At 38.0% G+C, this 16,782-nt stretch overlaps 1 protein-coding gene across 1 annotated transcript in view; it reads left to right on the forward strand.

Annotated features, from left to right (window-relative positions):
• The window catches only part of LOC110021647 (synaptonemal complex protein ZEP1-like), a 73,588-nt gene that overhangs the window by 22,972 nt on the left and 33,834 nt on the right, over window positions 1-16,782 (forward strand). Inside the window, 3 exon segments of the mRNA XM_020720217.1 lie at window positions 6,836-6,913; window positions 6,990-7,100; window positions 7,175-7,261. Of these exon segments, the coding sequence (XP_020575876.1) occupies window positions 6,836-6,913; window positions 6,990-7,100; window positions 7,175-7,261 (276 nt within the window).

Genomic DNA, 16,782 nt, shown 5'->3' on the forward strand with positions numbered 1-16,782 from the left:
CATTACCATTTGATCGAGTTGTTTTTTTCACGAACCATCACCATTTGGTTGAGTGGTTGTGTTCGCGGACCATCATCATTTGGTCGAGTGGTTAAGGACCACCATTTGGATACTCAGAGAGAGTTCCCAATAGGATCCAAGCCCTAGGGAAACCCCTTTATGACTTTATCAACATACTCACACACACAAAATATATAAAATTCACTAACTTGAGCAAAGTCGGACTAAAATTGAACTTAAACAAGGTGAAAAATGTGAACATGTCCAGACAACCCCGGATGACGAAACAAATAGCGTGAACGCTTACGCGACGTCGATTTTAGCTAGGAGGGACACTCATTTAGCTATGACTTTGCGTCTGAACCAGGAGCGCACAATTTAATACTTGAATTTAGCCCGATCGTCAACAGATTTGTCCAAATGGCCCCGTTTGACAAAACGAATTGCGCGAGTACGTCTGGGACATCGATTTTAGCTAGATGTGACATTCATTGCATTATAATGATGTGTCTGAGCCAGAAATACATAAATTTGGGTTTTTGAATATTAAAATAAAAATAAATATATTTAAACCCTATTTCACCTGACTCACGCACCCAGTTCGGTCTTCCCCTCCTTTGGTCGAGAGCTTCGGCGTGCCCTAGCCCCCATTGGCCAAATCTTTGCATGAAGCCCTAGCTCGCGCGCCCCCCTCTTCGCAAGCCTTCTGGTCCCCCAGCGGGCCAACCTCTCCTCTTCTTCGCAAAGCTTCTTTTCGGCCGACCCTTTCTCTTCTCCTTGCCGCCTGCTCTCTCTCTCTCTCTCTCTCTCTCCCTAAATGCACCTCTTTCTCTTCAGTTAACTTATTCGGCCACCTCATGGCTGTTAGTTGGAGGTGGCCTTTCTTCTTTGCCTATAAAAACCCTACCTAAGGTAAGGTTGTTGTTGAAGTTTTTGTAAAAAGGGAGGTGCTGCTGGAATTTTGTGGGATCATTCTCGAGTTTTCTTGAGTTTTCTTAAGTTTTCTTAAGTTTTAATCAAGAGGTAACTTTTCTTATGACCTTCTTTTCAACATGAAAGAATATGTATTCGCTTGAGGAAAATACTTGGGGCTCTTACTTGGCTTGATCTATTGAATAAATGTTTCTTTTAGCCATATTGCTGGTTGCTTTGAGAATGACTTCATGATTCACTTAAGTCTTTAAGCAATCATTGTTCTTGGAGTATAAAAAATGCTTTAGGGATGTTGCCTCTCGATCAAATTTCTGCATTTTTTTGCAGCAGCTTGAAGCTTTGGTTACCCTTTATTCAAATAATGAACATGGCTTCAAGTAGTTTACCTTATTTTTAATGGCTAAATTTGATAGCATGTGGGTTTAAAATGTTGTTTTGGCCCTATGTTTTAGGAGAGATTCAAGTGATGTTTTTATCCCATACTTTTGCTGCTTTGGAAGGGATCTAAAAAATGCTTTGGCTTGGCACATGTTCCCTAATTTGACACTGATTTGGTGCTAATTTGGCATTGTTTTATTGCTGGTTTTGGAAAATTTTTTAAAGTGTTGTTTGGGTATGTTGAAAGAGCTGTTAGGGAACCTTTAAAATGCGGTTTTGATATTCCTGTTGGCTTCTTTAGTTGCAATTTGGGGACTTTTTAATACCGTTTGAAAAGCTTTGTTGGGCTGCGGTTGTTGATACTCCTGTTAGCCTCTTTAGTTGCAGTTTTTGGGACTTTTGTTTGAACCATTGGAAAGTCTTGTTTGGGGTTATTTTTGAACAAAGTTTGGGGCTGATTTTGGCCATGTTTTGAGCAGCTTTAAATGTCATTTTTGACTGGTTTAGGTGCAGTTTGGAGAGGTTTAAAGTGCCTCTCTCTTGGGTTTGGTTTGCCCGTCATTCGGAAGGTTTAAATGCCATATTTTCTAGCTTATCTTGGAAGGTTTTACCTACTGTTTGTTAGCTGATTTGGAAAACTTTTCTTACTGTTTTGGGGCACTTTATAGGCTAATTTGGATGCTATTTGAAAATGTTTAAAGTGCCTCTCTCGGGGTTGGTTTGCCCGTCATTCGGAAGGTTTAAATGCCATCTTTTCTAGCTTATCTTGAGGGCTGATTTGGAAGGCTTTTCTTACTATTTTGGAGTAACTTAAGCACATGTTCTAAGGCTATTTTGAGCACTGTTTTGGAGTAATTTAAGCACATGTTTTAGGTCTGTTTTGAGCACTGTTTTGGAGTCATTTAAGCACATGATTTAGGTCTATTTTGAAAGTAATTTGTACACTATTTTGGCACTGTTTTAGAAAAATGTGATGCATGCAATTGAGATATTAATTTAGCTTGCTGAAGGCTACATTTTACTTCAAACTTTAGTGGTTTGGGAGCTCTTCTATGCCCTCTACTTGCTCTTTGCTAATTTTCTTTAATTTAGCATGCCTAAAGCTATATTTTGGTTTGCATTTTTTTGTTGGTTTTGGAAAAGGCTTTAGGCCCTTTTCTTGCTCTTTGCTTCATTGATTTAGGAGGTGTTCTTTGCGCTTTATTATATTGAGCTTTTGAAGGAAGTGTTTAAATACTTAATTTGGGGTTTTCTCTCCTTTTGCTATCCCTGACCGTGACTTATGTTGACACTTCTTGTGGGAATTTTTGTGGTATTTGCTGAGAGTTTTGCCTCCTCTGTTGCTACCCCTAGCCGCGGCTTATGGTGCTACCCTCTGTGGGAATTCTGAGTCATGTTTGTTAGGAGTTTGCCTCCTCTTTGCTGCTTCTAACTGTGGGCCCCTTAGTTCCCCCTTTTTATGAGGAAATTTCTCCCTCTCTTCCCCTCTCTGTAGCCTTTATACATGAGAATTTGGTGCTCTTTTGTAACATTGGGAAGAAGTTTAAATGTTGCATTTTGGAATGTTGGGATAGTAGAATTTCAAAAGAGGTTTTTTTTTATGTCGTTGGATGTTTGAAGCGATTTTAAATGTGGTTTTGAGAGCTGGTCAATTTTTACTTCTTTCCTGTTCCAAATGGATCAATCTCTCTTCTTTTTCCCCTCAGGTTCGCTTTTCTTTTCTTTGCTTAATGAGTTAGATATGTGCTTATATCCTAATATAAGTGCACATATATAGCTTAGGCTATATATGAACCGTTAAGCAAAGCTGTATGCTGTATTGTTCAGGGTCTTAGGCGGTGATGACAAAGACATCCGCTAATAAAACAGAATAATATTGCATCCTACGACATTCGGGCCTGACCCAGGGACCTGGTGAGAATGTAGGATGACAATATTACTCACCTACACTAGACTAGAGAGGACATTTGCTTTTTTAGGTTGCTGGCGATTCTAGCTCGATAGTATGATTGACCTGTGAATGGTATTTTTAAAACATATAAAGATAAAACAAAACAAAATACATTTGTTACGAAACAAATATTTTTGACTGTTAAATGAAATTCTATTTTAACTGCATGACAAACCGTAAACTTTGAATGATACAATTTAAATGTTCACTTGTCATTTATCTGTATTGGGTTAAGAATTGTCCTTCTAAGATTGTCTTGTTGGAAATTTTTAGTTGAATGTCGGGCTTTATGTACATGGATGACCGCTGGTTGCTTTCAGAGTCATTCGGGAATAATTAAGTTGAGCCTACCTTAACCTGAATGCTTACGGTATCTTCGATTTTCCGTGCGTTTCTACGGTTTTCTACAATTTTCTTTGAGTTTTTGTGGGTCACTCGTGATTTTCTTCGAGTTTTCCGTGTGATACGCTGCTACTTGTTTTTACATAAATGCATGATTGCCCTTCCTGTTAAATTTTCTACTAGTTTGCTCCTATATGGAATACTAACTTTTGCAGCAGCGGTAAGGAGCGTCAGGTACACATGTTTATTTTATACTTGGTACAATTTACCGCATTTACTGCACTTCCTTATGGCATATCTTTGTCATGCATGCTTTAAATTAATTGCTAGACTTTCAGGATAGAGAACAATTATGACATATTTTGTTCATGCATGTTTTGGAGTCATTTAAATGCATGTTTTAAATCATCGAGCTCAAATGAAACCTATTGAATTCAATGCTTACCAACAATTATAAGCATGTTCCTTTTATGAACGATTAAAAACTATGTGATGCACTGAGTGGATACTAAGAATAAAGAATGGACTTCAACAAATGATCTATAATACACATGAATGCTCACAAACTAATATAGATAAGTTCTCATGAAAATGATATATTTTAATTATTAATTTGTTATCGGATTCGCAACACAAACTTACAAACGGGCAAAAGAAAAAAATCTTAGAATCAAAGTGAAATATTTGTGTACATTCTAATGCTATTATATTTGTGCAAATAATAAAATTATTATATTTGTGCAAATAATAAAATTTAAATATTATGAAATATGCAAAGTGCAAATAATAAAATTTAAATATTATGAAATATGCATATTATGAGGTATATTTCTAATGCATTGAAATGTGCATAAGCACATTATTCAAATTCACATAAGATCTTGTTAGTACATTATATAAGTATATTGAGGTGTGTGCATATTGTCAAAACTAAACACCCACATATGTTCTAACGATCATTCTATTTTCATAAACTTATATGTTTGAGAATGTTGCATGGGCTAACTTACATTGTTTTTTAAATAGTTTTCTCCGATTAATATACATGCTAATCAAATTTAATGATTTCATGTGCTCCAACTACTGTGGTAAATGTTTATACACATGGCCTGCGAATACTGCACGGGCTAGCATAAAATCATATTTAAAATACTTGCATATGCTCCGACAATGATCACAAATGTTAAATTTTTGTGTTTGAGAATGTGTGCTATTAAAACATGTTTAAGCTCATATCTAATCTACTCTAAAATATGTGCAAAACTATTTAAAAATCATCTTAAATCAACAAGTTTAAAATATTCGCATTAGCTCCTATGATAACCATAAATTTCTTAAACTAAGCTATAAAATGCTATGTGGGTTAATTGCTTACTTTAGCTTAAATTAAATCCAACTTGAGAAGCTTGCACGCCTTTCATAAGTTTACAAAAATCTCATTTTCAAATATCAAGTTGAAAATTATTGAATTACATAGGCTCTCGAGCCGCCTTGCCTAGGGCAAGGTTGTAAGTTCCAATTCGGTTAGTTCGATCTTCCTCTCCACAGTGATAGAAGTCTACAAAATTGAGCCTCATTAAGTTAGTCTGATCCTCCTCCTAATAGAGATTGAAATTGACATAACTTCTTTCTAAAGGCTCTAGAAAATAAAATTAGTCAAATTATAAAATAAGCATTATGATTAATTCCTCGATGAATGGTGTATTGATTGTGCATCTTAATCAAAGAGGTTTTATTTATAAAATTAGAATTTAAATTATAAAATTCAAAATATTAAAAAATAATATATCATCTAAAAGATAGAGTAAAATCACATACAACCTCCACACTAGTTTGTCATGGGTAACAAATCTAACGCTAACTTAAACCGATAAAGTGCTAATGTCATATCAAATATACTGTTAAATTCACACTCAAAATAATTTGTAATGGATAATTACATGTAATGGTAAAAATATTGCATAAGTCTCTGTCAGCATAGTTTGGCCAATAGGCTCCCTAAAAGAAGCTGTTATGACCAAGGTCATCTTACCGAGAGGGTTATCGTCAAATGATACCATTATATTAAGGTCACGATTGTAACCTATATGATCCCAATGATTTTTCTATTTTAGTTGTCAATTATAGTGTATGTCTGATAGGACATCATCATTTGAAAGCTAAGGTCAATTTAGATTAGTCCTCTTAGATAATAAATCACCACACAACGTCTACAAAATTCTCTTGAACGAAGCAACTCATGATTGCTGTTAAGGATCTTTCTGTCAGTTTATGTCGACTGCTTCCTCTGATTAGGTGGACCAGGATCCATGACAACCTAGAATGATAGCACAGTGGAATCTTGATGGGGTTTGTCACCATTTTCCCTATCACCTTCTTTTAAGCTCACAGTGATAAATTCATAATTTAAAAATCCTGAAGTTACCACTATTGAATGCTTTGTTTGAATACTTAGTGCTTAATGATTAGCTTTAATTGAAAGTACTCTCTTGGTATCGGGAGGGGGTAAATAATCATGGGGGCTCGAGCCTACGGGAAATCTTGAACCTCAAAACTTAAAATCGTCATAAAATGAGTGTGAAATCTCTAGTTTTATGGAGAAAATACCGAGGATTTTAGGTTTAATAATTGGAGTAAATTTGGAAAGAAGAATTGAGATTGAAAAGGAGGGATGGAGAAAATAAGGAGGATTGTATATTGAATACTTAGGGGGTGGGGTGGGGTGGGGGGAGCGGGGGGTAAAATCAGATACAGTAGATGTTCTTCTCTTCACCTGAAAAGAAAAGGTTTTTAGTTTGTTTAATGTTTAACATTTTGAGCCCTTAAATCTTATATGGTAAGATGGCTAGTTTGCTATGTTTGAGGCGTTTAGTACTGAAATGCACATCAGGCAGAAACATGCTAATCCACACTGTAGTTGGTGATTGTTCGAAAATTTTCTTCTGTATAAGATTTTACTACAGGACCTTTCACAATTTAGTTATGATTGCAATTATCGAAATACCAAATCAGGGCTATCTTAAAGTGGCTGATTGACCTTATGATGGTTTTGAGAATGGCTTCATTTATGAGCAAGGTTTAGTGTTAGTGATTTTATACATTTCTAATGTTACTTTTGTTGATTATGTATCAAATGACTGAATTGAGGGACAAATTTGATGCATTTGTTCTCAGGAAAACATATTTACCGCTATTTTGTATCTTTCAGATTTCCAAAATTCAGCAGGACAGAAGGAGAAAAGTCTCCTTGCGCATCATAGAGGAGAATTACAGCGGATTCAGCTACTTGCAGAGAATGAAATGAGGGAGGTACTGAAAAACTTGCAGGCCATTCACCATTCATTCCCCTTGTCTTTTCTCACTATGAAAAACTGGTAAAAATCAGAAAATATCATCCCTAAGGAAGGAACATGAAATCCAAATGAAATCTTTAAAGATGCAATACGATGATGTACATAAAAAGCTGCAAGAAGATTTGGAGATGCAAAAGTCAAAGGTATAGTTCTTTGATGGCTTTTTTAAGTTATTTGTTTGTTAATTGCTCTGAATATTCATGTGATATTTTTGCAGGAGGAGAAGCAGAGAAAATTGCTACAATTGCAATGGAAAGTAATGAGTGAAAATCAACAGGACAATCAAGAAGTGAACTCTAAGAAGGTTTATAAGTTTTAATTCTAACAACTATTTAATTTAATATTAAATTAGCTTTTGTATTGCTAAGTATTGCTTTCTGAAGCCAATTGATGATGCTTTTGCTTCGTAGCTTTAACTAGAGTGTACTTTAGAGTAGTTTATGCTTTCCATGCTTGAGAAATTGCTTTTTTTTCTTAATATTTTTTCCTCTTCTATTGATACTTTAATCATATATTTCTCTTTCCTATTGGACATAATAAGTTTCCTTTAAAGGTGTCCTTGATTTCGACAGACTGATGAGCATGGAGTATTGTGAACCTGGTCATGTTCTGATGAGTATGGAGTATTGTGAACAATTTGTTTTTTTTTGAAATTGCTAGTCCAGTGATGCTAGAACGATCTTGAAAATAGAGAGACAAGAGATGATGCAACACCAATAATTCCTTAGACATAAGGTGACTGAATTGTCATAGGTGACAGGATTGTTATGGGAGACAGAGACAGATAGGATTCATCGTGGGAGATGCGATTATCATGGTTGATGGGATGATTACATGAAACCGTTTCTTCTTGAGTGATGGAAGAGATGTTCATCATGGGAAGCAGAGATGGAGACAATCAAGTCATAAATTGTATTGAGTGCCAATTTTCAGTTCAGTGTTGAGCGAATAATAGAAAGTGAGTCTAGGGAGATTAAGTGACACAATTGTTGAATGAGATCACAAGATGAACCCCCATTAACTAGGGGAGATAAGCACTAATAACAATCATGGCTAACACATTGATGTCTGCCATGCGAGATAGAGATGGAGAAGGGGAGCTGAAAGACTAGTCGAGCACTAATAAGACAACTGCGAGGATAATGACTTGAGTCAATGGTTTTGATTCCATATTTCCATGTTAGCAATCATAGAAGGTTACACATTTATTTGATTATTCATGATGCTTGTGCAATCATGCCTATATGAAGGCAGGAAAAGAGTGCAATACAAAAAATATGATGGAGGACGCCCTTAATAATGAGGTTATATCACAAGGATAAATTCTATAGATTCTTTCCATAAATATTAATCCCATGTGATAAATTTTTTATTGAAGCATCATTTTACATAATACTTCCTATCATGTGTATTCAAATTGTATCCTCCAAGTGTGAGATAATAAAAAAAATTATTGTGTAATAGAATTTCATATTTTATTGTTGACAATCTATATCAATAATTTGTTGTTTGCTGAGGATTTCCCTGGCGTGATGAGGTAGGATTGGATTTTAAATAATGATGTTGTTGTAATTGAGCAGCCTTGAGGTTCAAAGAACAAAGTCATTATTTGAAACTTATTATGCGATAACATTCCTAGACAAATAATGACATCGTTAATTGGGTGGTCATAATTAGTTGGGGACCAATTTTAAAACCAATTTTAAGGTCTCATCGGATGTCCAGGCTATTTGAATAACACACTTTCAAACCACATAGACATTCATCATGATATTATTTCCCACACTTAACACAAAACTTTATCATGTTGCTGTCAACCTGACTAATAACTCCATTAGTGTAAGAATCTTATTCCCATTAGACTCTTCGAAATTAATTGTTTGTGGTGCCACTTCTTCTGAGTTATTCTATGAATCTTTACTCTTCTTAGTTTGCAGAAAATCAATTTGCACTCTCCTAACCCTCTCTACTAGACTGAGTAATCTTCAATGTCAAGTGACAGTAGTGGCTGTCTGATTGAATCCTTCAACCAAACTAAACTTATGACATTTCACATCAACTTTTGGAACCAATTGAGGTGCATACCTTGAAAGCATAGCGAACTCTGCCTCGTACCGTATTATTGAATGATCATTTTTTACCAATTGGATAAACTTCTTTTGTACCCGTCTCCTGTTCAACAATGGTACGAATCGGTCTTTAAAGATTATCACAAACTCCTCCCACTGGATTTAGTTGTTGGTTCTATCTCCATGCTTTTGCTACATTAGTCCTTGCCACGATCTCTAGGCTTCTCTTTCAAAGGTAAAAGTGACAAGTGTAACCCTTCGCTATGGTAAACAGGATAACCCATCTATAATCTTCTTCACTCTCAATAGCTAGTTCCTAGCATCCACTGAACTTCCTCCTACAGAAAAGCGAGGTAACTTCATCTTCTGAATAGTTTTAAATACTCGTCCATCTGGCCTCCTCCACTAGAACTGGCCTGAGGCTGAGAGTTATTAGTCATTTGAGTTATTGCAGTCATCATCTCAACAAAAACATCAGCATTCACTGGGACATTCAGAGGTATATCATGTTGTGAGTTATATGTCAGTTGTTGTGGTATATATATAGAAATAAGATAGGAGAACGATATTTGATGAAGCGAAAAATAGAACGAGAAAATTCACACCAGAAAATAGTAATACAACGGAATACAGATTTACTTGGTTCGACAAATTGCCTACGTCCACAGAGATTTTACTACTTGAGGAATTTACACGAGTTGATCTTCTCGATTTGCAAGAGAAATCTCTCACTTCGTTGCTTTCTTTTTCTCTCTATTCTTCTCTCTCTACACCGAGATACACTGAAGAAACTCTACACTGAGATACATTAAAGAAGTTAAACTTACAAAAGAAATAAACCCAATTTCTCTTCTGTCACAAGCCACCAAGAAGAAGTCAAGGGAGAACAATCTTCTTCTTCCTTCTGTTAAGCACGCACACACTGCTTGCACTTCTCTTCCTCTATCCCGAGGAAGCTATATTGCCGAAGAACTCAAATGTGTTGTCCTAAAAAAACTCAAGGAGAGCTGCTCCTTTTATCACGAAACCGCAAGGAGCAAAGGGATGCTTTGCTTCGCGTCAGAGGAAGGCGGGAATGGTTTTCGCCGTTCGCGAACGGACGAAGGCGGGAGCAATTCACGATTTTTCATGACACAGAGGGAGAAGCGATGATTCGTGGAAATAGGAGCGGGAGCGGAAGACAGGAGCGCCGTTCGCGAACGGACGAAGGCGGGAGCATTCACGATTTTTCATGACACAGAGGGAGAAGCGACGATTCGTGGAAATAGGAGCGGGAGCGGAAGACAGGAGGCTGGATCGAGATCGGGCTCCAACACAACAAATTTCCCACTTGGTTATCAATATACATGCTACAATCTCTTCTTCCTCAAACTGATATCCTCTACTTGCGGCGTCGACTTTTCTTCAAACATGAATCCTCCACCTCTGCAACTTAAAACCTATGTCTTCACTTCAGAAGACAAACTGAAGCTGCGCACAACTTCAGTTTTTCAAGAGTAACACCCCAATCAACATATCAGCAGGGTCAATATAGCTTTGCACCTCCAAGATATTTTTTGAATTACTCTTGTCTCTGCTTACAACTCCCATTGTATGGGCAATATCCTGCTTCTGCTGAAAGTCTTTTTCAACAAGGCTAGTCTTGTACATTTTACTGTCATCAAGCTCAGTCTTCTCCTGGTATACCTACTTGTTGTGTAATCTCTTCTTCCCTGGTGAAAGTTTTGTTAGCTTCTACTTGCTCGAACATTCATCTTACAAGATTTATTCTTAGTTTTGTGGTTCTCCACCATCTGCCTGTGGAACAATATGAATGAGTGCCCCAGTGCTCCAGACCCACTATCCTCTTCATTTTCATCATCAACTGCCAGCAATAGTGTATCCTGTACTTCTTCAGATACCACATTTGTGCTATCATTCTCCATATTCTTGGGATTTTTGTAGTTCCTCTTTATGTGACCAATATTGCCACAATTCCAGCAGTTTGCCTGCTGACCAGACTTTGATTTTGATCTTACTTTATTTGAGTTCCTGTCATGCCATCTCCTTCTGAAATCAACTGTCGGCGATAAAAAGTTGGGGAAGTTGTGGGTTGCCCGTAGGAAGCTGTCGGTCCCCAGAATCGAAATCACGTGGCCCGCTTCGGAAGGACGTTTTAATTTACATATAGATTTAAGTTAAAAAAAATATGAAATCATACTGACTCCATAATTTTCACAGTTTAAATGAAAGAACACTCTATCTCAAACTCTGTATCTATCCCAAAGATAAACACAAGACTGGAGGATGAGACTCGATCAAATAAACTAAGAAATATATGACGTCCGTTTGGTTTGCGAAACCGTTTTATTTGCCGACAAATTCCCCTATTTAATATGAAAAATTAAATAGAGTTTATTTTAAGCTGGGTTCGGAAAAGCTTCCTGTAAGGGCAAGCCACTATAATTAATTACATCTTAAATGACCGAAGTCACTTAAGAATACTCTTGATAAAAATCAGGAAAAATTATCTTCGAGGACTTCAAAATGATGAAACTTTTCAATGAAATCAGACAAAGAAGTGTGAAAGTGGAATGACTCAAATTTGGAACATTTATTACAGAATCTAAAAGAAGAAGAACTAGGGGATGCCACAGATCCAGAGGAGATCCTCGGTGACTTCCCAGTCTACCCTATGGTTTGGCTTTAATTTCGAGGAGAAATATTGAAGTGTTTTATCGTCCTAATTTTATCTATTTAGAGCTTACATTCGTGTGAAACGATCACACAAATAACCTGGAAGATGTGAGGATTTAGGTCGTAACGAACGACAACCTCAGAACCCTAAAACGAGTTAGGGCTTAGATCGTACAGAAGAGCTATACAAATGTCTAAAGAAAAGGTTGAGGATTTATGTTGCGCTAGGCGAACAACCTCAAAATCATATGGATTGTTGTTTTAATTTCTAGGAAAGGAATGATTTAGCTGGGGAATACATGTTCTGTTGTTGAAGATGGTTGTGTTACCCACCGCGCTAGTTCTAAGCTCCTTGTCGTGACGAGTTTAATTTTTTTAGGGTGTGAGGTTATAATATCAAATCCAGCAGCCCAATGGTTGTAGTTCTTCAGATATTTTATAGGGAATATGTTGAAGTTGTACATTGTATAGCGTAACAGTAGAATATGTAGCACATTACAAGCAGTAGAGTATGCAGTAAAGAAAACAGTACAACATGTGGTGTAAAGAAAAATAAAACGTACATCAGAGAAGTGATTATAAGAGAATAACATGCTGTAAATATAAAACAAACCTGTATACCTGAGAGATCCGCTGTTCCTTAAGTGTAATTGATGCAACATGTACAAGCAACACAACTTGAGGAAACAGGCTGAAATGCTTTATATAAACAAAAACGAAGAAGCATCGTCCAGAAATCTCGAGAAAAATCGTCAAAAGACTCACGACAAGAGAAATGCGAGGAAATCGACGAATCGACCAATCGATTAAAACCGTAGAAAACACGGGAAAATCTTGAAAAGAGATCACGAGTGCTTTGTCCAAAAATTCCAAGAAAAACATATGAAAAAGTTCGAAAAGAGAGGGATCGCAAGCACTCGGGTCGGGGCTAGACTCAACTATATATTAGTACTCGAGGGTCGTCGAAGGCTACTCGGTCACCCAAATGTATAAAGCCCGCTACTCAACTAGAAGGGTGTTCTATTGAACCTAACTAAGGAGGGTACTCCTTAGCCCAATCAGGTAATCAACTGGTAGACAACCAAATTTAAAATTTAAAATTTATATTTTTACCATGCACATAGGTTTCAAACATGCAAAAAGTGAGCTGTATCAATTTTGTTTTTAGCAAAAAAAATACATTTTTGTTTTAGAAAAAAAATGTATCTGTTCTTATCTAATTTGTTTTTTTATCAATTTTGAAAAGTAGTTGTCTACGAGTCGATCGCGCTGTCGGGCGTAGGGCCACCAACAACCTAAGAATGTTCGGGTCAACTCCCGCTAGTCTTGTGTCGGTGAATGATACTGTCATCCTACAGCTCACCGGGTTCCTGAATCGGATCGTGATGAGTTTCTAAATCGGATCCCGGTGTTGTAGGATGACATATCATTCTGCTATCTCCGGTGTGCCTTTGTCATCACCGCTCTAAGCCCCAAAACAAAACCGACATACTTGCGACATTGCTTCATGGTTTCACGTATAACAAAAGGTTATACGTGGACACTTATGTATCGGATATAAGCATAAAAAACCGAACTAAGAAGTAAGGAAAAAAAGAACAAGAATGAGGTGAGAGAGAGGAGACACCGATCCACCTAAAAGAATGAGGTGAGAGAGAAGAGGCACCGATCCACCTAAAACACCGAAAAGACGGAGGATGAATCGATCCTCAAAACTCGTAACAAAAAGTCCTGAGAAGGTAGGGCCCAAGGTCCTTGAATCAATCTAGAAAGATTTCATTTTCTCGCTCTATTAGAACTGGATCAACCCAAGGAGGGTGTCCTTTCCAAATCCTGTTTCGAACGAAACGGGCCCCAACCGACACGATTATCACCCACAAATGACTTCCCCTACATCGGTGTCAATCCTCCAAAAATACCTTCCATGGGCTCAATTTAATGCAACCAAATGTTCTCCCAAATAGGACTTGAAAATCTTCCAAATTCCATGATTTGAACAAAAGGAAAGTGACCTGGGGAAGACTATAATTAGCACCTCCAAACTTATGGTAAAATTAAGATTTTTCAACTCCCAAATTAATCAATAGCTTCTCATACCAAATAAACATAGAACCTTCCAATAAAGCCACATAAATGCTCACGGTCGGGGTCAATAGAGAAGAGAAAGCAGCCACCAAGGCTCTCAGCCAAGTCCATAGAGCCCGATAAAAAAATAGTAGAGGCAATAAAAAAATAGTAGAGGGTCACGGGTAAGGCCAAAAATGCACAACCAAGCTCCAACTAGCTCACGGGTAGGAGCCAGAACAAATCAAACAAAACCCCATATAAGAAGCTCATGGCCACAGACGACAAGGAGGAATCCAACACAACACGAACCCACGGGTGAGGGACAAAGAAGAAGAAGACCTCCATTTGGTAATCTCACGGGTAGAGGGCAAAGCCGAAAAACCACAGGGGTAGTGCCCACCGAGCAAGGCTCACGGCCAAAGTAGCAAAAAGAAAACGACCCTAGGTATTGCCAAAATATTGCCTTTGATATGCATAAGAGAGTGAATGGACAAGCTTTCATAAATCATCCCAAACCGGCTCTAATTTCCTCAAGCAAGACTCAAGAAATATGCTCAATTCATTTTGAATCGCCTCACTCTATATATAATGCATATACATGTATTTTTGGATGACAAACTTGATTCATCAATAACAAGAAAGACCAAATCAAATTGAGCACCCTCAATAGGTCTCACGGGTAGGAGTAGGAAACCACCCGACAACTCTCGAATAAGGACGACACAAAACACAAGCCAGGTCCTCGAGCAAGGGCTTAAAAATGAGTCAAACCGAGCTCCTCAACTAAGGCCAAAAAACCACAACCAACAAATGGCCGAAACCGAGTCCAGCAGGGGCCAAAGCCAAACCAAATGACCTACCAAGAAGCTCACGGGTAGGACTAAGAACAAACCAAATCAAGCCCCCGAGCTACCTCTCGGGTAGGAGCAGAACAAGACAAAACCGAGCCCCAAATAGGTGTTAAAGCGAATAAAACTGAACCCTCCCACATCTCTTGAGCAGGGGCAGGAACAAACACCCAAAACAGGCTCTCGGGGAGGATAGGAGCTAAGACCAGCAAACCGAACCCCCAAACAAAGCCAAAACGAACCCTCAAGGTCCAGAAGTAAAGTTCGAGCAATTAGGACAAAGCTTCAACAAAAACCAAAAGCCCAGTCTCAACAGAAATTAAAACTCTAGCCAACTTAAGGTAAAACCGAGCCATCCAAAGCCAAGGAACAACCTGCATGCCTTTGAAACATCAAGATATGGAGCCAATATACATCTTAAATAAGAACAACAGCATAGAGAGCATATTTGGGCCACCAACCTAACTATTCCAAGCATGAAACAATTCCAACAGATATTTGAGCAGGGAAGATGCCTCACGAGGAGCTAAACAAGCCTTTAAAACAAGTTACAGAGCTTTCCAAATTAAATAAATTTTCTCATAGCATGCATTTCGAGTAAGGGAAAGCCACAGGAGCAAAACCGAGCCCCATACAAAAGTAAGGCGAACTCTCTAGTATTCATTTAAGCAAGAGTGATAGTAACAAAAAGCTTTTCCAGTGCATTCCAACATGTATTCCAGAGGAGCAAATCTCATTTCAAGGCTACATCCATAATGCTTCCAATTATTTCAAGCAGAAAAGGAGAAAACAACTAATAACATGCTCTGCTTTTATCGATTTAAACAAATAACAATAACTGGCCCCTAGAACATGCTCATATTTCCATTTCTAGATGCTTGATTAACAAATATTTCAAAAATATAGGTGCAATATCACTCTAGCATGCTATACCATCCACATCACCAAGCTCAAAAGGCTCAGTAGAGGGAAAACCAAAAAGAAGCAAGGCACAGGAGAGGGGAAGAAGGTACCTCTTTGTAGCAAAAACAACACAAATTTTAAAAAGCACTCCTCAACTTCAATCCTTCCTCCAACAGTAAGAGGAAGCCAACCCGAGTACAAAAAAGCTAAAAAAGCAAGTGAGAAAAGAAAATAGCAGAGTTTTCCCTCCCTCTAAGAGATTTTTCTGCCCACTGAAATGCTCTAAGTAGAGCTTAATATAGATGGGAGAAGGAGCGATCGAAAAATCGTATACCCTCAGAGATTTTTTTTGGCCTCATAAAATTCTCTAAGTAGAGCTTAATATAGACGGGAGGAGGAGGAGTGATCGAAAGATCGTATATGGTTCGAGGAATCGAACGGAGCAGACGCTCCATGCGGGCGTCTCGAGAAACAGAGGGTAAGATCCTCGCAAAGGATAGGATCCATGACAATGATAAGGGGATGGGTCGTCTGCGAGATTGTCTCGTGTGCGAGAGGGACGAGCGTGGGAATTTAACGTCACAGACGTGCGAGAGACGGACCGAGCGAATGAGCCACGTTAGGGCCGAGGCCCGCGGGTTTGAGAGAAAGAAGGGAGGAGGGGGGAAGATAGATTTAAGTTTAGGTATTAATAAATATTATTAATTATTATAATAATAAAAATAAAATATTATTTATTATTATAATTAGTGTATTTTTTCCCAAGACGTGCCATCGCAATGAAACAAACATCCCCTCTAGGCAAAATCGATGTTCCGGAGGCATCGACGCAGTCTGTTTCGTCATCCGGAGTCATTTAGATGACCTCGTCGACGATTGGGACGAAAACGCGTCGCGACCTGAATTACGTCAAAAACTCGGCTCGAATTCGATTAACTCGGCTCGAATTCGATTAAATTCAATCAAATAGGACGGTGCAGAGGACGGTGGTGTCAAATCAACGAGTATAGTCAATCCTGAGGCCGGCAGTCCTATATGAATACTCTCTGAGTTCTTTCAGAGTAGTCTTACCTGCTAAGCAATAGCGGTCAAAACTACTATTTGGAACGTCAAGTCGAGAGTGAAGAAAAGTTCAAAATTGCTAACGGGGAGGGCTCCTTCACTAGTTTTCTAGGAGTAGTCGACAGAAAGGTCATACGGCTAGATCCTACGCCACTGAGGAGGGAAAAACTGCACCTCGATCGTAAGCGAGGTCAACATCA

Source organism: Phalaenopsis equestris, unplaced genomic scaffold (genome assembly GCF_001263595.1).
Source record: "Phalaenopsis equestris unplaced genomic scaffold, ASM126359v1 Scaffold000136, whole genome shotgun sequence".
Lineage (NCBI taxonomy): Eukaryota > Viridiplantae > Streptophyta > Magnoliopsida > Asparagales > Orchidaceae > Phalaenopsis > Phalaenopsis equestris.